Genomic DNA, 25,248 nt, shown 5'->3' on the forward strand with positions numbered 1-25,248 from the left:
ACACTGCAGATTCTAGCCCTAGTTCAGCTCTGCTGAGTCCTGGAAGAGGGGCGGAAACTCTTAGGGCTTCTCAGAGGCGGGAACTATCCCTGACACCTTTGTCCCCTCCAGGATTGGTAGGTACCTTTGTCCCCTCCAGGACTAGTAGGTGTGCCTCTCCTGGAGGATTGCTCTGTCGTTACACAGCCCCCAGGAATTGGGCCTCAGTTTATCTCAGGGTCTCCGGCTTCCCCTTGGAGGAAGCCTTTGTCTCCACATCCCAACCACAGTTATCTTCAGAGAGGCGCAGGTACCTGAATGAGAACTCCAGGCAGGTGGTGTCCTCAACTTGAAACTAGAAGCCAGGAGTGAAGACTCAGTCTAGGTCTCTCTCGCCTCCTCATAACAAGAGGTTACTGAAGGGGGAAGTTGGCCACAGATTAGAGGACGAGTAATTGGGTTACTGGAGAGGTCTTGAGACACTGTTTCGCGTGTGGGTGGGTCTCAGTCATTACGTTTATCTAGTCTGGAAGGCCCTACAGACCCCTCTCCACGTCCCTGGTTTTGCTCCAGCTGAGTAAAGTCACTGTATATTTGAAACAGAGAAAGGAACTCTTTGAAATTGACCCATACACAGATTTTATTCAGCAAAGTGAAAGTTCCCAGGTTAAAGGGGATCCTCTGACAGCGGCCTGAGTTGGCGGCAGTGGGAACCAGGCGGGAGGCCTGTGCCTTTAAGGATCCAGGGGGCGGAGGGGCGGGGCAGGAAGCGGACTCCCAGGAGACGCCGCCACCGGCTAGGTCTTTTTTTGGGGAGGGGTGGGCCAGACCCTCCTAAGAGCTGCTGACCTTTCCGGGCGGCCCGTGGGCCCTACCTCTCCTGGTGGGAGGGGAAGAGGCCAGGGGACGACGGAGCGAACCCGGTTTAGGGGGCTCCTGGCTCCGCGTCCCGCCCACAGGCTCAAGTTTGTTGACTTGGAGGGAGTAGCTGGGGCGGGGGCGGGTGCTAATAATACCCGTTCGTTCCGCCGCCGCGCTTTACAGTTTACACAGCTGTCACCTTCGTTACTCCTTAATTAATAATAAAAATAGCCGCCTTTCGGGAGCGCCCACTGGATGCCGGGCCCCGTGCCGAGAGCTTTACAAGCACAGTCCCGTGGACTCTGCCCTCAAAACGTTATCCCCATTTTACAGAGCCGGAAGGCGAGGCTCGGAGAGGCGCCGTGACCTGCCCGAGGTCAATCGGCCGGTCAGCAGCTCTGGGATCAAGGCGCTGGGCCCGGGCGAGGCGGGGCGCGCGGGTGCTACCCCCGGCTCCGCGGAGAGCCGCGGGGGCGGAGCGGCGGGCGGGGCGGAAGGCGAGGGGGGTGCGGCGGCGGAGGATGGCCATCTTAAGTGGCCGCTGAGAGTCCAGGGCCGCTTCCCCGGGGAAGGGGGCTTCGGAGCAGCCCAGGAGGTGGGAGTCTGAGTACGGCAGCCGAGGCTCTAGGGATAGGTCGGGAGCCCTGGGGGCTGAGGGAACTTTCTTCTGTGTGGGCAAAAGGAGGCCTACTCTCTTGACTGCTGAACCCCTCAAGGCCCGGGCCTGCGGGTATGGGGGATGGTGCCAGGGAACTTGGCCGAGAGGGGGAAGGGCTCTGCCTGGGCTGAGAGGGGCTGCCAGGGACGGTGCTTGGGAATTCGAGGACACTGGAGCTCTTCTGGGGGTTTGTAGGGATCCCCCCACGGGATTTGGACCCAGTAGTTTGGGGGTTCAGGTCTAAGAGGGGATTTCAAGGGAGTTGGGGATGATGGAGAGAGGGGACGGCAGGAGGTTCATCATGGGATCCTTTGCAGATTTTGGTAACTCGATCCTACGAGTCTGTAGGGAGTCCGAATGGAAAGGATTTGAGGGTGGGATCAAACGTTTATGGGAGTTGGGGGGTTGTATAATTGCCAGTGTAGAAGGAAGGGGTCGGGATCCCGAAGTGTCGGGCGCAGGATGGAGGGGACTTGGGCTTCGATGCGGGGGTTAGGAGCTGGATCGCCTCTGGTGATGGCGGGGCAGGATCATGTGGGGTTTGAGAGGCCCTGGGACTTGGGGGGTCCTGGGTCCTGCGGGATGCAGAGGACAACTTCCCCATGGGGAAGAGGGTGGGGGCAGGGGCGGGTCGAGCCTCGGGCCGAGCGGTGGGGGTGGGGGCCGGCCGCTCGGCAAGGCGCTCCGCTCCTGCCCCTCCCCCGCCGCCTCTGAACAAACTTTTCTTTCTCTTCAAGTTGAGGCCGGCGCTGCTGGCGGCGTCGGCTGCGCGGCAAACCCGGCGGCAAGCGCGGCGGAACGCGGAGCTCCGATCTCCGGGTCGGCCTCGCCGGCGGATCCTTAGCCCCGGGACCCGGGCCCGGTCCCAGCCTCAGCCCCGAGCGTCCCGGGGCGGATGGCGCGGGACGGTGGGCGCGGGCGGCGCTGAGCCCTGCGCGGGCCATGGCCTCCGCGTGCGGAGCGCCGGGCCCGGGGGGCGCTGGGCCGGGAGCCGCTTTGGGCAGCCCGGCCCCCGCCTGGTACCACCGCGACCTGAGCCGCGCCGCCGCCGAGGAGCTGCTGGCCCGGGCAGGCCGCGATGGCAGCTTCCTGGTCCGAGACAGCGAGAGCGTGGCGGGAGCCTTTGCTCTCTGCGTCCTGTGAGTGGGGCCGGGGCTCCGAGCGGGCGGGGGCACGGCCCGGGCTTCCTTGAGTGTTGTGGGGGTAGGGCCTGGGACCGTGGGACGCCAGCGCCCCCCAGAGTGAGGACCTTGGCTTTCTGCCGGACTTAATGAAGGATGCTGGGAGCACTTCCTTCCTGCTGTGTGTCTGGGGGCAGAGTATGTGGGGTCCTGCTGCCCCGGGTGGCTGTAATTGGGGAAAATGCAAAGAGTCTCTGGTAGACCGGGTCAGGCATCCTCCAGGCAGGCGTGAGGGTGTACATTCCAAGGTTGTGTGCATTTGTGTTTATGAAGGGATCAGGTATCTGACTCGGAGCCGGGGCCAGAAGAACTGATGGCCTGTGTGGGGGGATGCCCAGCAGCTTCCTTATGGGGACTTTCTGAATCCCAGGACTGAGACTGGGGCCTGCCTGGATATGTATGACTGGTCTGGGGGGCAGGGTAGTGTGGAGGAGAAGGGGAGGGGAGGCTGTATGGGGCCTTGTCATTATTTCATGAATCAGTGAGTGAGTGTGTCTGCTCTAGCTCTGGGAATGCGGCTGCCCTAGGCCTGAGCTGTGGGTGCTGAGTGTGGGGCTAGATTTGGCAGCTCTCCGAGTGGGCCTGGTTTTGTGCTTCTACCCATCAGCCATGTGTGGCGGTGGTGTTGGGTGGGTTTGCACTTTCGGTTTTGGAATCTTGCTGAGCTGCAGCCCCCCCCAACCCAGATCAGCCACTGGGTGGGCTCCTGTAGGCCTCTGGAGTGGGAGGTAGTGAGTGGGAAGCTGTGATGCTGCTTTGTTTAACTCTAGTTATGTTGCTCAGCTCCATGAGCTCTCCCAAGTCCCTATCCTTGTCTCTTTCCCCTCTGTTCTCCTCACATCTTGGGGGTACACTGGCCTAGGCCAGGGGTTTTCACTTGGGCTTGATTTTACCCCTCCGGACAGTTGGCAGAGATATTTTTGATTCTCGCAACTGGTATCGTGCTACCTGCTTCTAGTGCGCAGAAGCCAGGGATGCTGTTCGACAGCACACAGGACCGTCCCTCACAACAGAAGAATGCGGTCCATAATGTTCGTGGTGCTGAGGTTGAGAAACCCTGGCCTAGGCAGTGGACCTGAAGAGGAAGGGGCTTATGTCCCTTAAGTTTCAGCTTATGTCCCACGTCTGAGGCCCGAGAGGGGAGACTGATGAGGGACAGCCTGGGCAGATGAATATCTTAAGAGTCCTGCATACCAGCCCCCTAATTAGGGAGGGGAGGAAGGCAGGTGCTAGGTCAGCTGTTGAGTGGGAGGGGGACAGCTGGGCCTGTGTCTGGACGGGGAACATTATTGTCCCAGGAGGGAAAAATTCTGGCTCCATTACCAGGGAGGGGCTGGGTCGGGTGGGGGTCTGTCTGTGTGTGGGAGCTTCAGCTTTACCAGCTGACTCCGGTTACTCCCTGCATCTCAGGAGCCTAGAGGTGGGTGATCAGAAACAAACTTGCTTACCTGTACATGACACCTATGTGTACAGGGGAAACAAAGACACACCCCTGCCCCTGGAGTCACAGGCAATCCGACAAGCAGGCCAGGATACAGGTCCTGGTCTCTGTCCTGACTAAATGCTAGCTGGGCCTCTTCCTTTGTGGCCTTAGGCAAATCACTTTTCTTCCTTGAGCCTCAGTTTCCTTTTCTGGAGAATAGGGATGATAATAATAATATCTTCCTTAAAGTGTGAGGATTAAATGAGATTATGTCTGTAGGACATTGAGTACCTGGCTTGTCACAGAGATCAGACGCAGTTAATGGGATGCTATTATTGTTATAAACACAGACCCACAGTCCACAAACCAATACACCCAGTCACACACAGATACCCACACAGTTTGTGCCAGTGGTCAGGAGAGTCCCCAAAAGGAGAGTTTTCCTGAGAGGAGAGGGTGGCCCTGTGTCCAGGGTATAGGGTCTCCTCAAGTAGACGTTTGATCCTCTCTAGTGCCAGTACCCACCTACTGCCGACACAGGGTCCAGGTGACTCCCTTGGGCAAGCCTGCCTGGAGGCGTGGCTGTAGAAATCCTCCACCCCCACTGAGCGCGGGCTGTACCATTTGGACCAGGCTCAGCTGTCACCTGCTCAGCTGTTGCTGCCATCTGTCAGCACCCCTCGTGCCCCTCCTCTGCTTGGGGCTCCTAGAGGCCCAGGTCCCCCACCGGGGGCCCCCATGTGTCCTCCCAATTTCCTGGTGTCTGAGGAAGGGAAAGGAAAGCCCTAGGGTGGTATCCCGACATCCGCTCAGCAAGACTGCTTCAGACACACCTGACTCCAGCAGAACCATACAACCAGCGTAAACACAGGCAGCAGACACACTTGTGATAGCACGTCACCCATGCACGCAGACGAGTTACCCAGGCGTCTGAGAACTCTTACTCTGGCGGGGGGCCCAGACTAGTACCACAGCCCAGAGGGTCTGTTTAGACAGCTGTGGAAGCCACAAAAGAGCTGCCTGCTGCTTCCCCGGCCTTGCAGTGGGTGTGGAGCGTGTGTAGGTCTGGGGTGGGGTCCGGTCATTCCTGCTCTGCTTAGCACCAGCAGGATAGAGTGGACAGGCCCCATCATTAACCCTGTGCAGCCTGGGTAGACAGTTTCAAGGAAACCTAGCCAAGGGGCCCCGGGGGCTGGGCCCGCTTGTTGGCAGGAGGAACAGATGCCTTGGGACTTAGATGCCATCCTGGGGGAGACAGATTTGGACCCCCTGCTTTGCCATCAGGTATCAGAAGCATGTGCACACATACCGAATTCTACCTGACGGAGAAGATTTCCTGGCTGTGCAGGTAGGAGCTTGGACCCTGACCCCGTCCTTGATTCTAGCCTAAGGTTGGGGACCAGGTGACTGACACTTCTCCCACTCTTCCCGGCCTGCAGACCTCACAGGGTGTGCCAGTGCGACGCTTCCAGACCCTGGGGGAGCTCATCAGCCTGTATGCCCAGCCCAACCAGGGTCTGGTGTGTGCCCTGCTGCTGCCTGTGGAGCGGGAGCGAGAGCCGGACCCGCCGGACGACCGTGACGCCTCAGGTGCTGCCTGGGTGCCACGTACCTTCCCTGCCCCTCACCGGACGTCCCCCGTGACTTCCCACCCCATCTTCTCAACCTGCCTCCTCTGAAGCCCCCTGCCACTCTTCTGGTGCCTGGGCCATTTATTCCCTTCCATGGAACGCCCTGACAGCCATGGTACCCACCCCCACCCCCCACTTCACGGAGAGCAGGAGGCTCATACCGCTGCCTCCTGGCCCCTGTCCACAGATGGGGAGGACGAGAAGCCCCCACTGCCCCCGCGCTCTGGCTCTACCAGCATTTCTGCCCCCATGGGGCCCAGCAGCCCCCCAGCAGCCCCTGAGACCCCCACAACTCCAGCTGCTGAGAGGTGAGACCCCCCAATCCCTCCTGAGCAGGCAGTCCTTGTCTTTTCTGAGAACCATGCCCTCAACAAAGGTGGGAAGACCTTTAAGGCACCCCCTCCCCGACCCCCAGGAGGCAGACACCCTGGTCTGTTGCACTCTCATTGCCACTTGTACCATCTCCTCTAGGGAGGGGGTGGGGTGCTAGGACAGTATCAGCGGGCCTCCACTGACCTCTTACCCCTCCCCCAAGTGCTCCCAATGGGCTGAGCACTGTCTCCCATGAGTACCTGAAAGGCAGCTACGGGCTGGACCTGGAGGCCGTGCGGGGTGGAGCCAGCAACCTGCCACACCTCACCCGCACCCTCGCCACCTCATGCCGGAGGCTGCACAGGTACCTGGGGCACCCAATGCCATGCGCCCCACCCTTACCTCATAGCTGTCCTCTCCCGCTCCCTTGCTACACAGATGCCCTGACCTTTGACCTCTGGCTCAGTACAGAGAGCCTGCTGTTGCCTCCTGACTCTTCCTCACCTCAACCCTTGTATCCTCATGGGGGCAGCTGAAACTCCTACACACTCAGCCCCTTTTCCCTGTACCTGGGTCAGAGTGAGGAGTTCTGACCTAGTGTCTCCATAGTGAGGTGGACAAGGTCCTGTCAGGTCTGGAGATCCTGTCCAAGGTGTTTGACCAGCAGAGCTCACCCATGGTGACCCGCCTTTTGCAGCAGCAGGTGGGACTGTGGAGAGAGCTCTGGGGGTGGGTTTGTGTTCCGGGACTGGGCGGGGGGGCTCCTGCTAGGTGGTCTCATGGACAAACCTCATTCGTTCTCCCTGCAGAACCCACCACAGACCGGGGAGCAGGAATTAGAGAGCCTGGTGCTGAAGCTGTCAGTGCTAAAGGACTTCCTGTCAGGCATCCAGAAGAAGGTGCCCTGACTCCTGATCTCTGACCCCTGATCCCCTCACCTGGCCACTTGCCTTGTCTTGATCTGAACCCTGAATCTGTAGTTCAGCACTGACACCAACATCAGCAGTGGCCCTCCCTGCCCCTGCCCTCAGCAAGGCTCCTGACCTGGCCCTGCCCTTGCCCCCTCCAGGCCCTGAAGGCCCTGCAGGACATGAGTTCCACAGCCCCCCCGGCCCCACTGCAGCCATCCACACGTAAGGCCAAGACCATCCCTGTGCAGGCCTTTGAGGTACATAGCGGGGGGTGGGGGGACATTCCAGGGCAGAGAGCCGGTGGAGGTGAAGAGGGTGTTACCTGCTCCCCAGGTCTTTTCAGCAGCACCCCCACTTCCTTGCCTGCAGGTGAAGCTGGATGTGACCCTGGGTGACCTGACCAAGATTGGGAAGTCACAGAAGTTCACGCTGAGTGTGGACGTGGAGGGTGGGCGGCTGGTGCTGTTGAGGAGACAGCGGGACTCGCAGGAGGACTGGACAACCTTCACGCATGACCGCAGTGAGCCAGGGCCCAACCCAGGTTGGGCAGCAGGGTGGGCCCCCTGGGTCTGTGGGCACAGGGTGGTGTGACCCATTCTCCATCCCCTAGTCCGCCAGCTCATTAAGTCCCAGCGGGTCCAGAACAAGCTGGGCGTCGTGTTTGAGAAGGAGAAGGACCGGACGCAGCGGAAGGACTTCATCTTCGTCAGCGCCCGGGTGAGCAGCGCATGGGCCTGGCCGCCGGGGGCCGCAGGGGTCCCTGCCAGATGGGAGGAAAAAGATGATGGGGTGGAGAGTATGTGTGCTGAGAATGGGCGGCCCGAGGGTGGGCTGATAATCATTCAGTGAACATTTACTGAGCACTTGCTGTATGCTTGAGGAGTGGGGGTGTGGTGGTGAGCCAGAGGTGTGTCCCTGTCCTTGAAAGACCGGCCACCTAGCAGGGTAGGCCCGTGGAAGGGGACTTCCTGGCTGCCCACCTGTGCCTGACTAACCGCTGTCCCCTGCAGAAGCGTGAAGCCTTCTGCCAGCTCCTGCAGCTCATGAAGAACAAGCACTCCAAGCAGGACGAGCCCGACATGATCTCCATCTTCATAGGCACCTGGAACATGGGTCAGGCCTGCGGAGGGACTCGGGTGGGAGAGAGGAAGGGCTCCAGGCAGGGGCCTGACTGCCCCGTCCCCTCCACCTCCAGGAAGTGTGCCGCCTCCGAAAAATGTGACATCTTGGTTCACATCGAAGGGTCTGGGGAAGACCCTGGATGAGGTCACGGTGACCATACCCCATGACATCTATGTTTTTGGGACCCAGGAGAACTCGGTGGGCGACCGCGAGTGGCTGGACCTGCTCCGCGGGGGCCTCAAGGAGCTCACGGATCTGGATTACCGCCCGGTGAGGGGGTGTTGTTGTGTCCAGCTCCTTTCCCCACACACTGGCTGGCTCCCCCCAGCTTGACTGGCTCTCCTTCTGGTCCCTGGGAATATCCTTTAGGAAGTCTACCCTGAGTCCTTTATGCTGTGGGAAGGCCACTCTTTCTGGTTCCTCAGGAAAAGGTGTGGCAGGCCTTCTTACCTTGTGATTTCCAGAACCGTCTATAGTGTGGGCTGGGCAGGGTGAGGGTGAGGGAGGTGGGGACAGTGGCCCAGCCTGGGGCAGGGGTGACCCTGCACCCTCTCCCCAGATTGCTATGCAGTCTCTGTGGAACATCAAGGTGGCCGTGCTGGTCAAGCCAGAGCACGAGAACCGCATCAGCCATGTCAGTACGTCCAGCGTGAAGACCGGCATTGCCAACACCCTGGGTGAGGAGAGAGGGTGGGGTCCCTCTGGCTACTCTTCCTGCTTCCTTTCCAGCCAGGGTCCAGGGTCTCCTATCTATAGAACTCTTTGAACTTTGCAAAGCATGTTCATATTCTAAATCTCTTCCAGCCCTACCAGGAGGCATGGCCAGGATAATTATCTCCATTTCATAGATGATAAAACTCGAGCCCAGAGTGGTCAAGTGACCTGTCCCAGGTCGCACAGGCTAGCACATGATAGAGCCTGGCACCAGCATAGTGCCCAGGTCTCCCTGTTTGCAGTCCAGTGTGCTACCTCAGGATAGATTGTGCTCAGTATCTACAAAGCCTTGCCCCTTCAACACCGGGGTCCCTGTGATCTCCAGGGACTCTGCTCTCACGTGCAGACAGACTCAGACCATCCAGATGGGGCTGCAAGTGCCCGGTGTGGACCCCAGAGAAGGCGTGGTTGTGTATGCAGGGAACTGCCTGCCTTATGTTGTGGGGGAGTCGGGAGGATCTTTCCACTGCTGCTTCAACGGGTGGGGGGTAAAGTTGGGAGCCCACCGAGGGTGACCCAGACATTGTTCTGTTGCCCTGACAGGAAACAAGGGGGCCGTGGGTGTCTCCTTCATGTTCAATGGCACCTCATTTGGCTTTGTGAATTGTCACCTCACCTCAGGAAATGAGAAGACGGCCCGGTGAGGGGGTGCCTTCCCAGTCATCTCTTTAGCCTTATCCTCTGTTCCTGAGACCTATTGCCTCTCCCGTATTCTAGTCCACGACCCTCCTACATCCCTGTCCCCCAAGGCCTCCTTCCTTACCTCAACTCAGGACCCCTCTGTCTATCCCTGATTTTGACCTTGTCCCCAGGGACCCTGATCCCTGCCCTGTCCCCAACCCCAGCCAGAGACTTCTTATCTACATGTCTGTGCCTGACATCTGACCCTGGAGCTCCCCCTACCCCTACCACAGGCGGAACCAGAACTACCTGGACATCCTGCGGCTACTCACGCTGGGCGATCGGCAGCTCAGCGCCTTTGACATATCTCTGCGCTTCACTCACCTCTTCTGGTTCGGGGACCTCAACTACCGCCTGGACATGGATATACAGGTGTGAGCAGGGCCCGTGGGTGGTGGGTAGGGAGGCTGGGCTGGGGCCTAACTGGGCTCTCACCTCTGGCTTGAGAGGGCAAGGCCCCAGCTTTTATGTGCCCTCTCCCCTCAGGAGATCCTGAACTACATCAGCAGGAAGGAGTTTGAGCCCCTGCTCAGGGTGGACCAGCTCAACTTGGAGCGGGAAAAGCACAAGGTCTTCCTTCGATTCAGTGAGTATGGGCGCGGTAGCGGCAGTCCCTGAGGGCCAGGGTCCTAGTAGGATCCCCGGGTCTTCAGGGCCCTGACCCCTCCATCCCTGCCTTTCCTAGGTGAGGAGGAGATCTCCTTCCCACCCACTTACCGCTATGAGCGGGGTTCCCGGGACACGTATGCCTGGCACAAGCAGAAGCCAACTGGGGTGAGTGAGGAGAATGGGTTAGGCCCAAGGAGACCCCCCAGGACTGTGGTGAATCAAGAGTGTGTGTGGGGTCAAGCCTCTGCACTTACCATTCCAGCCTCTATGGCCCCTTGAGGCCTTGGGGGTGATCCTGGGTGTTGGAGGTGGATGTTGGACCCAGTGTGGTAGGGGCATGGGCCTCAGCTGAGCAACCCCCAGCTGACCCCTGACCACACTGCTGACCCTGCCCCAGGTCCGGACCAACGTGCCTTCATGGTGTGACCGGATTCTCTGGAAATCCTATCCCGAGACCCACATCATCTGCAATTCCTATGGTCAGAGCCTCCCGGACAGGGTGATGGGCGATCCCGGGTGGTCCCTGACCTGACTCTGCCTTGGCTTTGGGAGTCAGGAGCAGAGAGTAAGGAGCTTTCCCCTGAGCCCCCATTCCTACTCCCCTCCCCCAGGTTGCACAGATGACATCGTCACCAGCGACCACTCCCCCGTGTTTGGGACATTTGAGGTTGGAGTTACCTCTCAGTTCATCTCCAAGAAAGGTGGCTATTCTGGCTGTGCTGTGGGTGCGGCATCCATCTGGGTGGGTGCAGGTGCTAGCCTGGGGGGTGTGCATAGCTTTGAATATATCTGAGTGTGTGTGTGGGTGGGTGTGTAGGGGCGGGTACATACATGCATGTGCAGGAATGTGTCTGAATATGTGATGTGTAAAGCTGTCTGTGTTCCTGAGTCACCGTGAGAGGTATATGCCTGTGAGCAGGTGTGTGCGTATGGAGGTAATTGTGTACATGTTTCTGCCTGCCTGGGGCTCCTCATGTACCCGTGTGCCTAGTGGCATGGTGGATTGTTGGTGGGCCTATCCTGCAGGCACTCTGGTTCCCAGCCCCTTCTCAGATGGTCTCTGATTCTTGGGTTGTCTGTCTGTCCCAGCCTCAGGTCCAAGCTTTGGGGTCTCCCTGGGCTGCTTGGGATGGAGGAGGCCCCTCCTGGCCTTCCCTCCTGCTCTGCCAGGGCTCCAGATTCCCTGCCCCAGTGCTCAGTGTCTGTGTCCTGTTCCTTCTGCCACCCTCTCAGCCCTCCTGTCTGCATTCCTCCCTTTGCCCCTCAGGGCTCTCAAAGACCTCAGACCAGGCCTACATCGAATTTGAGAGCATTGAGGCCATTGTGAAGACGGCCAGCCGCACCAAGTTCTTCATCGAGTTCTACTCTACCTGTCTGGAGGGTCTGAGGCGGGGCCCAGGGCTGGGTGTGGGTCATTGGGGATGGGAGGCCTGAGGTGCCCAGAGTGGGCAGCCCCCTAGTTAGGGGGAAGGGAAGCTGAGAGGTGGCACTCAGTTGGGTGTCCCCTCCCCCACCAGAATATAAGAAGAGCTTTGAAAATGATGCCCAGAGCAGTGACAACATCAACTTCCTCAAGGTGCAGTGGTCCTCACGCCAGCTGCCCACGGTGAGGCTTGGGGGTGAGGGCACAGAGGGAAGTGCAGCCAGATGCCACCTGGAGCCTGCCTGGGAGGGTGGGAAGAGCCCACAGTGTGGGCTTGTGCGTGGAGTGGGCATGAGTGAGGACGACGGCATGTGCTTTACTTGCGGGGGGAGGGCGGTTTGGAGACCAAGTTGCAGTTCACTCATTCGTTCCATAGATACTTCTCAAGGCTTCACTAAACGTCAGATGCTGTGTTGGCAATTGTTGATGCAGAAAATCAGTTAGTTACAGGGCTCTTGAGTGCTCTGAAAGGCCCATGGAAATCTTTCCTTCAGGTGGACGGGAGTGAGCATGGACAAGCTTGAGGATGGGATGAGCCACAGTCATGGCAGGAAGTGGGGTGGGGGGTGCTTTATTCCTCACTGGGCCTCTCTGCTCCCAGCTCAACCCCATTCTGGCTGATATCGAGTACCTGCAAGACCAGCACCTCTTGCTCACAGTCAAGTCCATGGACGGCTACGAATCCTATGGTGAGGGCAGAGGGGGGCTGAGGGGCACAGAAAGCCGAGCAGGGCCCTAGGAAGGCTTGGCAATTTGCTGGTCTGTTCCATCTGCCCTTCAGGGGAGTGCGTGGTGGCGCTCAAGTCAATGATTGGCAGCACAGCCCAGCAGTTCCTGACCTTCCTGTCCCACCGCGGCGAGGAGACAGGCAACATCCGTGGCTCCATGAAGGTGCGGGTGCCCACAGAGCGCCTGGGCACCCGTGAGCGACTCTATGGTGGGGGCTCCATTGGGAGGGGTTTGGGGCATACAATGGGGCGGTGCGGGCAGGTCTAGGAGAGGAGGACCAGGGTTGCGGGGCGGGCGTTGGAATCCCTGGAACATTTGGCAGTTGTACAGCCAGGTCTGGGGGGTGGACCTGCCCTAGGGAGTAGCTGGGAAGGGGCTAGCTAGCCCATGGGTGTCTATGAGGTGCAGGACCCCAGGTCCCTTCTAAGTCTCCTTTCCCTTCCCCTCACAGAGTGGATCAGCATTGATAAGGACGAGGCAGGAGCAAAGAGCAAAGCCCCCTCTGTGTCCCGAGGCAGCCAGGATCCCCGGTGAGCTGGGGCTCTGTGGGGAGTCACTTGAAGCGGTGCCTGGGGACTCGTGGCCAGCTCCTGCTTTATCTCCCTCCCCTGTGCACCCTGCAGGTCAGGGAGCCGCAAGCCAGCCTCCACAGAGGCCTCCTGCCCCCTGTCCAAGTTATTTGAAGAACCAGAGAAGCCACCACCAACTGGGAGGCCCCCAGCCCCGCCCCGAGCTGCTCCCCGGGAGGAGCCCTTGACTCCCAGGTGAGAGAAGGAAACTTGTCATTCCAATCCCTTATCCATCTTGATCCATCACTGTGCGTGGCTCTCAGGGTTGGCCTGGGGATCATCTGTTGCTTGGGTCTCTGTGGGGCCCTACACCCGTGGCCACTGGCCAGCCAGGCCTCCTGAAGGTGTGGTTCTCTGAGTCAAAGGGAGCACAGTCAGCCTCTCCTCTCACTTCTGTCTTAAAAAATAGACTTAGAAATGGTTTCTGCAACAGCTCCCTTAGATACTTAAGTTGAGCCTTCTGTTTGGAGAAGGCCTGTGTCTCAGCAGATTTCCCTGGGGCGTTCTGTGGAACACTGTCCTACAAGATGCCCCATTGGAAAACGCTTTGTTGTCAAATGAGTTTGGGAAATGGTTGTTACTAGATTCTTTTCTTAGATATTCCCAGTGCACAATAGTATCAGCAAAAGCTCTGAGCTTGTGGACAGGAAGGAAATCCTTTTTCAGCTGTGTTGAATATAGTTTCCCAAACTTAATGGGCCAGGAAACTTTTCCATGCAATAACTATTAATATCCTGGGGAACTACAGTTGACCCTTGAACATGGCAGGGGTTAAGGGTGTATAACTCATAGTCATCCCTCTGGATCCCCAGTTCCTGTGTATCTGAAGTTCCGCATGGATTCAGCAAATGTGGCTCATATATTGTGCAATACCATAGTAGTGAAAAAAACTGCATAGAGTTGGACCCCTGTAGTTCAAGCCCATGTTGTTTAAGGGTCAAGGTCAAGTATAGTGTTCCATGGATCATACTTTGGGAAAGTGAGGCTTGCTTTTTAATTATATCCAGTTGTCATTTGAACATAAAGACTCCTGGTGCATTTTCAGTCATCTTCAGCTGTTATCAGGCACCTTGGTTTTATCTTCAGCCTTGAATAAAACTAACCTGAATCTGTGAGTAAGATTCCTCAGTAGACTGGGCTCAGGTGCCTCCAGGGCTTTCCACATCTGGCTGGTCATTCTCATTGAAGGCTTTTATTGCCCTGCCTTCTGGCCTCTGTTTTCACCCATTTTACAGCTTTTACAGTTACAAAATCAAAAAAAGGTTGGAGACTCTTTAGCGAGTGAGGCAAGGAAGATTGGGGGTTATCCAGTTGTCTCCCCAGTTTTAGAGATGAAGACACAAAGGGGCAGAGAGGGAAGGTGACGTGCCCACGGTCACATGCAAGTCTAGGGGTGGGGGCTTACATCTCCTGACTCCCCGCCCGGTGCTCCTTCCACCGCACCCACTGCCCTTCTCCCCTTGATTCTGGGCCCTGATTTTATTCTGCTCCCAAACCCAGGTTGAAGCCAGAGGGGGCTCCAGAGCTGGAAGGGGTGGTGGCCCCCCCACCCAAGAACAGCTTCAATAACCCTGCCTACTACGTCCTTGAAGGGGTGCCACACCAGCTGCTGCCCCCGGAGCCACCCTCACCTGCCAGGGCTCCTGTCCCACCTGCCACCAAGAACAAAGTGGCCATCACAGTGCCTGCCCCACAGCTTGGGCGCCATCGGCCTCCTCGTGCAGGAGAGGGGAGCTCATCAGATGAGGACTCTGGGGGCACACTGCCCCCTCCAGACTTTCCACCACCACCACTGCCGGATTCGGCCATCTTCCTGCCCCCTGGTCTGGATCCTCTGCCAGGGCCAGTGATCCGGGGCCGCAGTGGGGGTGAGGCTCGTGGCCCACCACCTCCCAAGGCCCATCCAAGACCCCCGCTCCCGCCAGGCCCCTCACCCGCCAGCACTTTCCTGGGGGATGTAGCCAGTGGGGATGATCGCTCCTGCTCAGTGCTGCAGATGGCCAAGACACTGAGTGAGGTGGACTATGCTCCTGCCGGGCCTGGCCGAGCCATGCTCCTGCCAGGCCCCCTGGAGCTACAGCCGCCCCGTGGGCTGCCCTCGGACTACGGCCGGCCTCTCAGCTTCCCTCCGCCTCGCATCCGGGAGAGCATCCAGGAGGACCTGGCAGAAGAGGTATGTGGGCCGGGGGTGGCTGTGTGCCTGCAGAGTGTGCCTGCCTGCGGTGGGGGCATCTCTTTACTTCACCACTCAGCACTCAGTGGTGTCCCCTGCCCTGGGCTGGGCACTGGGGAGCTGAAGGTCGCAGGAATCAGCCCCTTGCTATGCCTCTCTCCCCACCCCAGAGCAGGCGGCAGAATATGGCTGCCTGCAAGTCCTGTGTGTGCAGGCCCCCTCAGTGCTGCCTCTAACCTGCTCTGTTCCCTCAGGCTCCGTGCCCGCAGGTCGGGCGGGCTGGCGGGCTGGGTGAGGCAGGCATGGGAGCCTGGCTGAGGGCCATCGGCTTGGAACGCTATGAGGAGGGACTGGTGCACAATGGCTGGGACGACCTGGAGTTTCTCAGGTGGGGGCGGGGCTGGAAGTGGATGGGGTGGGACTGGCCTTGGGGGCGGAGCTAGGGGCTCTCGGGACCACCTGGCCCTTCTCCCAGCATCTCTTACCCTTACAGCGACATCACTGAAGAAGACCTGGAGGAAGCTGGGGTGCAGGACCCGGCTCACAAGCGCCTCCTTCTGGACACCCTGCAGCTCAGCAAGTGACCGCGGTGGCATTTTGAAGCTGCGAACTGAGCGCCACACCCGCCCTTGAAGGCCCAGCCAGAGCCCTGAAGTTTAAGAGTTATAAGGGGTCGGGGCAGTACTTTTCTGCCTATTTATTGGGGACCTGTGTTCCCTACTGCCCAGTCATTTGCCCAATCATTGTCCTAATTAGGACATCCTACCCCTCACCTTTTAGAGCCAGGGCTGCGGAGGTCAGTTGCCATGGTTACCGAGGACCTCGGTTATTCTGGTGCTGTCCTCCTTTTCTGGGCCACTCCTCCAGCCCCAGGGAGGTCATGGGGTCCATATGGGTACGTCTTGGGTCCCCACTTTCACCGTTGTTCTTGCTACCCTCCACCCAGGCTGAACCACTGGTGGAGGGGCTCAGCTGGGACTTCTCCCAACCCCCTCTCAGGGGTGTCCGTCCGGAAATGAAGGAATAGCCCGAGAACCGGGCTGGGGTTTATTTAAGCTTTTCTGTGTGGGTTTAGGGAGGGCGGGCACTTTAATGTTATTAGGGCTGGTTTGGGTGGGGGCAAAGAATCTTGGCCACAAAGCGCCAGTTTGCTTAGTTTTGTCTCCTGGTCTATACCACCTGCACTGCAGCTGTGTGGCAGCTGGGGGTTCCTCGCTGGTCATAAGGGGAACTGGGCTCTTGCAGGCAGCCTATCCCCTTCGTGGGTACCGAAGGGTTCCAGTGTGATGTCAATAAATTAAGTTTTATTTGGATTGAGCAAAACTCACCTCAATAAATTACAAGTTTTTCAAAGAAAAGAACAGCAACAACAACAAAAAAGACAGGAAAGAGGAAGCCCCTCTGTTCCGATGCCCTGGCAGCTCTGCTCATCTCAGGGCCTCCCCTCTGTGCCAGACCGGCTGAGGATGGGTGGGGAGGAGTGAGGGAGAAAACCGAGGTGGGACCCTTTTCGCCACTCTTTATCCCAATGATGACCAGCTGACCAGCCGAGGGGAGACCCAGCCAGCTGCAGAGGCAGGGGAGGAAGCCGGGCTGTTCCATTTGAGGATTCACCTTTGAGCACTGTTGGGGCAGGCATTGTTTGATCCCCTTTTCAAAGAGAGCCAGGGGGCTCTGAGCTCTCCTGGAGGGCATCCCAGTGAAAAGTACCCTCCCCCACCCCCACCCCCACGGTGCGGAATGGGGGGAGAGTAGCCCTGGCTTGGTCTCCGAAGCTGGGGAGGGCACACGGAGGGGTCAGACACAGTGGGAGTGGGGCCAGCAGGCAGACCTGGGATGGGAAGGGGCTGTCAGGCCCTGGAGGGGCAGGGGTAGGCAGGCCCGGAGCCTCTGGAGGCCAGCGGCTAGAAGAGATTGGTTTTCAGGGCGGGGCCGGGCTTCCGGTGGAAGGAGGACAGAACCCCCGAGAAAGGCCCGGGCCCAGGTTCTGCTGGCTGCCAGGCCTTAAGCAGCTCCGCTGCGCCCGCGCCTGGCCCGCCGCCCCCACCACCCGCCACGCCGGCCCACAACGGGCCCTTGAGCTGCTGTGGCCCCGGCCCAGGTCCGGGCCCGGAGCCCAGGGCGGCGGGCAGCGGGCTGGGGCTCAGGCGTGGGCTGGCCAGGCCGGGCGCGGGCGGCGGCGGCAGCGACGCGGTGCTGTCGGGCGTGGGGCTGCAAGTGGACTCCTTGGAGTCGTCGTCCTCAGACGAGCAGCGCGCCTCACCCTTTTTGGCTCCCGCCGCGCCCGCCGCACCCTTGGCGCTGGCCGCACGCTCCTGTTTGCGGAACTTGGCCCGGCGGTTCTGGAACCAGACCTGCGGGCACAGGGACCGGTCAGCCCGGGACCGCCAGGTGCGAGTGAGACCTCCGTCCGGAAGGGGCCGGGTCACGATTACTGACAACCAGCCTTCCGAGTCTTGGCCCCTCGGCCCTCCACCACTGCTCGCTGCCCTCCTCATGGCTCGCCTCACTCTCCTGCTCCACTGGTCTCTTCCCCCAGGTCCTCAGCGTCTTCCCCTTAGGATCTGCCCACCCGCCGACCCCGCCGCCTCCCGGTGTTCTCTGCCTCCTGGACCGGCCTCGTTTTTCGCTCTCCTCGTATCCCAAAGCCCTTGCCCCAGTTCCTCCCTACAAGAAGCCCGGGGCTGTAGAGAGCGGGTTAGGGCACTTGGGAAACCTTTTGTTCAGGGTCTTCAGTAAATGCGCTCCAGCTGAACATCTGAACTCAGATTTATAAGATCGACAAAAGTCTGTCCCGACCCAGCTCCTGCGCCTACCCTGAACCCCGGGCGTTCCAGGCTCATAGGTTTGGCTTTCCCCCTGTTTGGCCTCGTTTGGCCCCGAGGCCAACCTAGAGTTGACCCTCTACCCACTCGTCCTCCATCCTGGCTTCCCAAGCATCACTCTACCGTGCTCAGCCCTACCCGGGAGACAAGGGGAAATCGTGACGCTGAATAGCTCCGTTCTGCCGAAGGCCTCAGGCCCCGTCTGCCCGCCGCCTGCCTCCCGGAGCTGCCGGTCCTCTCCTGCCCTGTCACCGCCAGCCCACGCCCTGGCTCCTGGCCCTAGCTCTCTGCCAGCAGGCTGCACCCGCCGGCTGCCCGAGTGAGGCCCCTCTGTCCCGCGGACCCCCAGGTGTCAGACACTAACTTCCCGCCCTGCTCCGCGCGCGCGCGCGCTCCCCGCACACATCCGCGAAAACACACCTGCACGCGAGCCTCCGTGAGGTCGATCTTGAGGGCCAGCTCCTCGCGCGTGTAAATGTCGGGGTAGTGAGTCTCGGCGAAGACGCGTTCCAGCTCCTTCAGCTGCGCGCTGGTGAACGTGGTGCGGATGCGCCGCTGCTTGCGCTTCTCGTGCAGGCCCGACGGCTCCGGAAAGAACTTGTAGGGCACTACAGATGTGTGCGGGAGGGGGGAATCAACGAGGGTGGGATGTGAGGAGCCGAGCCCGGCCCGCTGGGTTCTGCGCCTGAGGGATCGCTTACGGTCCCCTACCCCTGACCTGGCCCCTGGGCTTGGCCCTCTCAATCTCAGATCGCTTCACCACCGCTGGATAGAGCCGGCAGGGATGAAGGCGGACAGGGCGCGGGGAGACCTGGGACCCAACAGCTGCAGCTAGGGAACCAAAAATCTGATTCTCTGTCAAGACTCTTGACCTGTCGCTGCCCTCCGCAGCGTTCCTTCCACCTCCCACCAGTCTACCCACCCCTGCGACCCTCAATCGACCTGACTTCTGATCCTGTTCTATCCTTCCTAGCCTGCGCTGTCTGTGAGGTCTCGCCAACACCCTGTCTCTCCAATAACCAGTCTCATGGACTGCAGCTGGATAACTGAGACTCTCCTGCCTAGGTCTACCTTCAGCCCTGCCACGGACTCTCTGACATTTAAAAATTTGGCCATCTTCACCCTGCATCCTTCTTCTCCCCAGGCCTCATTTCCTCAGCCCCATTTCACATCCCATTCTCCTCCAGGTGTCCCCCTCTCCTCTTCCTCATCTCTCTCCATCCTCATCGATCTGCAACTTTCCCCTTCTGGACCATTCTTCTCTTTGTACCCATTGTGAAGGGTTATTTCTCCCCTCCCAGCTTCCTCCATCTTCTCTTTGCCCTTCTTCTTCCTCCCAGGCACCTCTTTCTACCAGCTCCTCCAAAAACCAGCCCCAACCCTACCCGTCACTCTTTCTGTGCAGTCTCCCATGTGCCCCTTCCATTTCCCATTGCTCCGCAGACAGCATTTCTGATACTACCTCCCCATTCTTGTCTCCAGCCCCTGTTTAGGTCTCCCCATTCTCCAGAGATCTCCATTATCAGTATCTTTGTCATGTCTCCCTAGTTCTCTATCTCCCTTAATCCTGTCTCCAGCACCTCATGCCTATCCCCATCTTCCTCATCTCTGTTTTCAGTCTTCCCGGGTCCCCATCTCCCATAATTCCTGTCCGCATCATCTGGTATTTATTTCATCGCCCCAGCCCTGGGTCCCCATTTCTCCCAGGGACTCCGATCTTTCCATCTCTGCTCAATCTTTGTGTATCTGTCCCCATCTTCCTCATCTCAGACTTCCAGCTTTCTGGGGGCCCATCTCCCCGTTTTCTGTTTCTATCTCCACAGTCCCCATGTGCATATGACCCCAAGTACCCAATCTCCCTATCCCTGTTGCAGTTTGACTCCAGTTTCTCCCTGGTTTTCATTTCTCCAAGCTCAGGTCTCTCTCACTATCCCTCCCCATCACACCGGTCCCAATCTTCTACTGAGTCCTGTGGTCCCAGGAAGCAAGGAAATGAGATTGGGTGGGGCAGCTTTGACTCTAACTGGAGAGATGAGGGTGGCTAAGAGCCTTCATGAGGTTGAAGGTTCAGTTAGAGACTTGGATGAAGGAGGCTTGGGCATCTCATGGGGCTGCTTCTGGGTTCTGCAGGACTCTAGCTGGGAAAATCTCCAGGGGAATGGAGAAATGAAAGTGGCTTAATGACCTGAGCATCCTTTTCTTCTGGCCACAGAATGGGTTTCAGTGGTGCAAGAGGGTTTGGGCACATGTAGGATGGGTTCGAAACCAGGCAGTAGAGGCTTGATGGTGTTGGAGCTCTAGGAAGGCTCCCAGCTGGGCAGCTCATCTGCCGCCCAGGCCCATGCTGGGGCCGGGCATGAAGTGGGGTGGTGATGATAAGGATGGGCAGTCTGACTGGCCTGAGCCGGGAGCAATCTTCCAAGGATACAGGGTATGGAGAGGTTTGGTGGTCAATCGTTGCCTGTGGGCAGGGGAGGGCCTGGTGAAGAGTCTGGGGCTAGACCAGGGATCTATTTATTTCCTTGACCTGAAGAGCACAGGATAGGGATACAGCAGCGAGAAAGAGGAACAGGAAGGATGAGAGGGTGGGGCTCAACTCTGCCTAGGGAACCTCCTCTTACTCGAGAGGCTGTAGGTCCCGCGGGAAGTTGGAGGATCTGGCTAGGGCAGAGATTGTGGCGGCTGTGGGGGACCGTCGCAACCACTTGCCGAATGGGCAGGGGCTGGGGGTGCCGTAGGATCTGCAGGGAGGTTTGGACCAGGGCTGGGCTCACCTGCCGAGTAGGGCGCAGGCTGATGGTCCCGTAGAGCACCAAGCGCGCAGTTGGAGGAGCCGAGCGCGGGGCAGGGAGGCCCGGCCGCGGGGAAGGCGGGTCGCAGGGGACTGTACTGGAAGCCGCCGGGCTGGCTGCAGGCGCCGAAGTCGCCGTAGGCGGACGCCTCCATGGCCGCCACGCACGAGTCGTACGAATTGAGGTAGGAGTAGTCCATCGGCCCGGGGGGCGGGGGCGGGGACCGGGCCTGGCCGGGTCGGAGTCTGGGTCCCAGGCCGGATTGGGGTCAAGATGGGGTTTGGAGCGCCAGGCGCTGAGGACCCGAGGCCAGTTCTGAGCGCCCGCGAGACCGCCCGCCCCGTCGCGGCCGCGCTCCGCTTTGGTGCAACGCAAGTGCAGCCCAGCCCGGCCCGCGCGCCTTTTAACGCGCAGGACCCCGCGGAGGGGGCGGGGCGGGGCGAGCTCGTCGGGGCGGGGTCTGGACGGCCAAGACCCCGCCCCCAGTCTCCCCGACCCCCCACCCAAAGGGTAGCCGCCGCCTTCTTAGGGCTCGAGAGATGCAGGGCAGGCTGCCCGGGCCCCCATCCCTAGAGTCCCCATCCCGCCCCAGTCCGGACCAGACCTTCAGTGTATGCATCGTGCCAGGCCGTAGGGTCCCGACCCCTCTCCCTGGCCTCCCCACCTGCGGCCCCGCAGAAGGGAGGGGAAACAGGCCTGGCGGCGCTCGCTCGTGTTAAGAAGTTAATTCAATTCGTCCAGTTAACCGAGTTATTCTGATTCAGTCCCTCGGCCCCGCCCCCATCGAGGTCCTATCCCGGAGGGGACCACGGAGGCGGCTCAGGAGGGCGAATGGCGATAAGAACGAGAAAGAGATGGGACCTGGGATGGGGATAGAGGATGTGGATGAAGAGAGGAGACAGAGTCGGAGACAGGGAGAGAAAGGGACAGAAACAGTGATGGAGAAAGATGGAGAAAGGAATAAGAGATAAGGGTTCACAGAGACAAGGATGAGACATGGAGGAGAGAGCTAGATTTGGGGCGGGGGGAGCAGAAGGGAGACAAGAACAGAGGTGGCAACCAAGGTGAAACATGTAGAAGAGGAAGGTGAGGATGGAAGTGGGGACAAGGCAGAGAGACAGAGGAGACAAAGATAACAGAGAGACAGAGGGGGGATGGAGAAAGCGAGTGAGGCAGGCATGGAGACAGAAGCCACATGGACGAGACACAGTTGGAAACAAGGATTGCAATGGAGATCAAGAGAGAGATGAAACAAAACAGGGCCATGATAGTGAGACAGACACACAGAGACTGAGTCTCAGTGAGACAAGGCCAGGGACAGACACAGCGGAGGAACAGAAGCTAAGGGGTGGAGAGAAAGAGCCTTTGGAGAACTGAGACCCACCAGCTGGAGCGCCTGGCGGGCAGAAGGATTGCTGTGAAGGAGCCACCTGAAGCTACTGAGGGGGAGGGCTGCCTCTATCCTGGCCTGTCCTGAAGGCCACGAAGCCCTGCCCCGCACCTTCAAGGCCCAGCCTGCCCCTCCCCTCCCCCAGGTCCCATAGCTCAGTCCCTCCCCCTATTGCTGCTGGTATGAACCTCTGGTTCCTAGCACCCTGGGCACAAAGTATGTGTATGTGGGTACGTGTGTGTGTTGAAGGTCAAGACCAGGCAGTAACCAAACAATTGTTTCACTCTCAGCTTCTACCCCCTCCTCCAGAGGCCATTTTCTTTTTCAGGAAAACCACCTAGATTCAGTCTGGACCTGGCCACAGTGTGCTCCACGGACTTAGCCCTTGGCCTCCATACTGTGGGGCCACAGGATACAGAATCCAGGAGAACAGAACAGAGAACTCTTCACCCCGTGCAGCTCACCTGAGGAGGATCTAGCAGCTTCCTCACCCAGCCCTAGCCTCCTGCTCCCAGTGTTGGCAGATCCTGCCCATGAAGAAGTGGAGACCCAGCAAGAAGGCAAGGAAGTGGCAGCCCTTCGGTACCAGCCAGAGTCCTAGGGGAATGAGAGAAGGGCTCCCTAGTTCCCTCCCCGCTAGCTTAGTTACACAGTGGGGAGCATGCCCACCCTCAGATCATTCTCACCCTCCCGGCCACTCATTCTTTAACACCTATCCCCCATTTCTGTAACTACTGCTTGTAGGGGGCTTGAGGTGTTTTCTCTAGTTACTTTTTAGGAGGTCTAAACTAAAACTCACTCAGAATGTTCTCTCTGCCCGTGTGGGAGGTGCACCTTGACCCAGGGAACCAAAGGATGTCAGAATTGGAAATCAGACAGTGCCACTGCTCTCTTCCTTAGAACTCCCGTGGCTCTCCACTGTCTTCAGGTCAAGTCCAAGCTCTCACTCTGGCCCACAAGGTCCTCCATGCCAGTACTCCAGCCTGCTTCCCCCTCACCGTGGTTTTCTTTGCAGCCCTCACACATTGATCTTTTAGCTCAGAGTTGTTGTCTCCGGTTGGAATGTTCATTCCAGTCTCCTCTCCACCACATTCCCCTCCCCATCCCTTACCCTCACCCAAAAAAAAAAAAAAAAAAAAAGCCAAAACCTGGGAGACACTTGTTTGTCATTAGGTCTCAACTTAGATGTCACTGCTTCCCGGAAGCCTTCCCTGATACCTGTAGTACCTCCTTCTCTTGGTTACTCACCTTGGTGAAGCATTTGCAGCAAAGTGCAAGGTATAGGGCAGAACTGTGTCCTCATGTTGATCACCGTCTCTGGAGCCCTCCTTTCCACAGTGGCTAGCACATCAGGGTACTATCGCAGGTCTTCCCATATCTGTTTGTTGAATGATTCGTGAAGGCAAGACTGAACTCTTTGTGTTGGGGAGTCCTGCCTTGTGTCCAGGAAAGGAATCCCATCCCGGACTCCCACTCCCCACTCTTTGGAAAGGGATCACCCTCCCTTCTTCATCCCCTCACTCCCCAAGGACAGGAAACTCCCTCCCTCTGGGCCAGCCTTCTGCCTGGGAGAAAGTCCTTCCTCATCTGAGGAATTTTCAAGGGGCCATATCCCTTCCACAAGGACAAAGTAGAAGCAAAGGGGCAACTGATGCGTGTGTGTAGGGACCAGCAGGGACGCGAGGCCCTGGTTCCATCTGTCTCCGTTTCCATGATCCATCCCTGTCTTGTCTACACTTTGGTCATGGAGCCATTAAGTTCCTTTTTCCCTCTAAACCGATTTAAGTTGGGCTTCTGACACAGCCAAGAGTTCGGACCAATATAATCCGTAAATGCTTGACACCTTTACAGGGAATCAAACAAATGGCTGTAGTGATTGGAAGTTTTGTGGTAACATGCCTGTTGCTGGCTCAGCTGGGCAGAAGCTGCCCTTCTCCTGACTCAGGACTCTGCAGTTGAAGGCTCCTGTCTCTGCGAGGAGCTGTTTGTGCTGAGGCTGGCCCTGACACTGAGGTGAAGTCCAAGAAAATGTTTGAACCCTGTCTGTTGTTGGGTTCAGGTGTTTCAGATGGTGTAGGTGGGGCAACTTTGGAGGCCAGGCTGCGTGTGTGTGAGATATGCTGAGAACTCAGCATAAAAGGAGACAGGTAGAATGAACTGGGCTCTGCAAGGGCCTCAGAACAGAGAGGCTAGTGGTTGTCATCTGATGTGGACGCTGTTTCTAACTGAGACCCTCCTCCCACAAATGTGTGCACTCTTGGGGAAATAAAAATGCTCTGACATGGAACATTGTCTCGCTGAGCATGTCTTCACTTCCGTAGCTGATGATGGGTTCTGGGTCACTGGGTTCCAGCTCTGGCGCTGCCACTTTCAAGCTGGATGACAGGGGGAGTTACTCAGCCTCTCTGTGCCTTACCTTTCTCATCTGTAACCTGGTTTACTTTAATGATTAAGTGAATTAAAATATCTGAAGTGTGTGAATAGTGCCTGGCGCACAGTAACCATTGAATAAGTTAGCCACCACCACCACCACCCCTCTCTCTCTCACCAAGTGACTGAGGCCCGTGACTGATAGGCCCAGACCACAGTCTGGTTGAGCTCCTCTGATCTGTTACACCTGATACCGAGATATGTAATCCAGACACGGACCCCTGTCTCTGCACCACAGCATCACCTCTACCTTCAAGATTTCAGAAGATACCAGCACACTGCAGAGTTAGCCGGAATCCCTTAATTTTATGCCGGTGAGGAAACTGATGCCCAGCGAGGGGTCCTGGAGGAAAAGTGAAAACAGTGGGAGTGTGTTGTGATGGGGGATTCCTTCCACAGAGAGAGCGGTGTGCAAAAAGGAACCCGATGAGAGGGTGCAGTGGGGACTGACTTCTCTACTGCTCTGGTCCCAGCTCTGTGAGCCTGGACAGTGGAATTACCTTGAGAGCAGAGGAGAAAGGACTCATGCCCTGGAGAACTCTTGCTGCCTGTGGTCATTTGGAGAACTCCCAGGCTACTTCTGCAAGCCAGCACAGATCTTGACCTTCCGTCGAACTCTGAGCAAGGCCCTTCGGGGCTCAGAGTGTGGGCAGCAGGCTGATCTCCGGATCCAGGGCACTCCTGCCAGTCCTCCTCTCCTCTAGGGGGAGAGCAAGGAGCACTGGCTCCTCCTGCCTTAGACACGCATCTCTCAGCCTCTGAAGCAATGCCGCAGTGTCATTGCTGAACAACTGTGACCGGAAGCCAAGCTTGATCAGACACCCATGTCTGCCTT

At 58.4% G+C, this 25,248-nt stretch overlaps 2 protein-coding genes and 1 long non-coding RNA gene across 6 annotated transcripts; 2 read left to right on the forward strand and 1 right to left on the reverse strand.

Annotated features, from left to right (window-relative positions):
* The first annotated feature begins 853 nt into the window (after nt 1-853).
* On the forward strand, nt 854-16,289 carry INPPL1 (inositol polyphosphate phosphatase like 1). Of its 4 annotated transcripts, none has more exons than XM_070803843.1 (29): nt 854-1,228; nt 2,236-2,637; nt 5,387-5,450; nt 5,542-5,692; nt 5,921-6,041; nt 6,269-6,409; nt 6,655-6,748; nt 6,855-6,944; nt 7,115-7,213; nt 7,326-7,476; nt 7,567-7,673; nt 7,967-8,069; nt 8,152-8,348; nt 8,638-8,755; nt 9,336-9,432; nt 9,707-9,845; nt 9,960-10,059; nt 10,159-10,247; nt 10,480-10,561; nt 10,694-10,783; nt 11,350-11,463; nt 11,600-11,688; nt 12,107-12,194; nt 12,287-12,442; nt 12,686-12,764; nt 12,858-12,998; nt 14,304-14,976; nt 15,231-15,364; nt 15,470-16,289. In XM_070803843.1, the coding sequence occupies exons 2-29, from the start codon at nt 2,441-2,443 to the stop codon at nt 15,558-15,560; spliced, it is 3,795 nt and encodes a 1,264-aa protein (XP_070659944.1). In that variant the 5' UTR covers nt 854-1,228; nt 2,236-2,440; the 3' UTR covers nt 15,561-16,289. The 4 variants fall into 4 exon arrangements, with proteins under 4 accessions (XP_070659944.1, XP_019830737.2, XP_019830740.2 ...); XM_019975178.2 differs by lacking the exon at nt 854-1,228 and adding an exon at nt 1,311-1,435; XM_019975181.2 differs by lacking the exons at nt 854-1,228; nt 15,231-15,364 and adding an exon at nt 1,311-1,435.
* On the reverse strand, nt 16,261-20,997 carry PHOX2A (paired like homeobox 2A). Its single transcript, XM_019975182.2, has 3 exons — nt 20,576-20,997; nt 18,222-18,409; nt 16,261-17,330 (listed from the first exon to the last, which is right to left on the reverse strand). Exons 1-3 carry the CDS (start codon nt 20,790-20,792, stop codon nt 16,881-16,883), a joined length of 855 nt encoding a protein of 284 aa, XP_019830741.2. The 5' UTR covers nt 20,793-20,997; the 3' UTR covers nt 16,261-16,880.
* Nucleotides 20,642-24,270, forward strand: LOC109569629 (uncharacterized). Its single transcript, XR_002182346.2, has 2 exons — nt 20,642-20,777; nt 22,312-24,270. It is a non-coding gene; the product is annotated as an uncharacterized lncRNA (long non-coding RNA).
* The last annotated feature ends 978 nt before the right edge of the window (nt 24,271-25,248 follow it).

The sequence above is a fragment of the Bos indicus genome, chromosome 15, assembly GCF_029378745.1.
Source record: "Bos indicus isolate NIAB-ARS_2022 breed Sahiwal x Tharparkar chromosome 15, NIAB-ARS_B.indTharparkar_mat_pri_1.0, whole genome shotgun sequence".
Lineage (NCBI taxonomy): Eukaryota > Metazoa > Chordata > Mammalia > Artiodactyla > Bovidae > Bos > Bos indicus.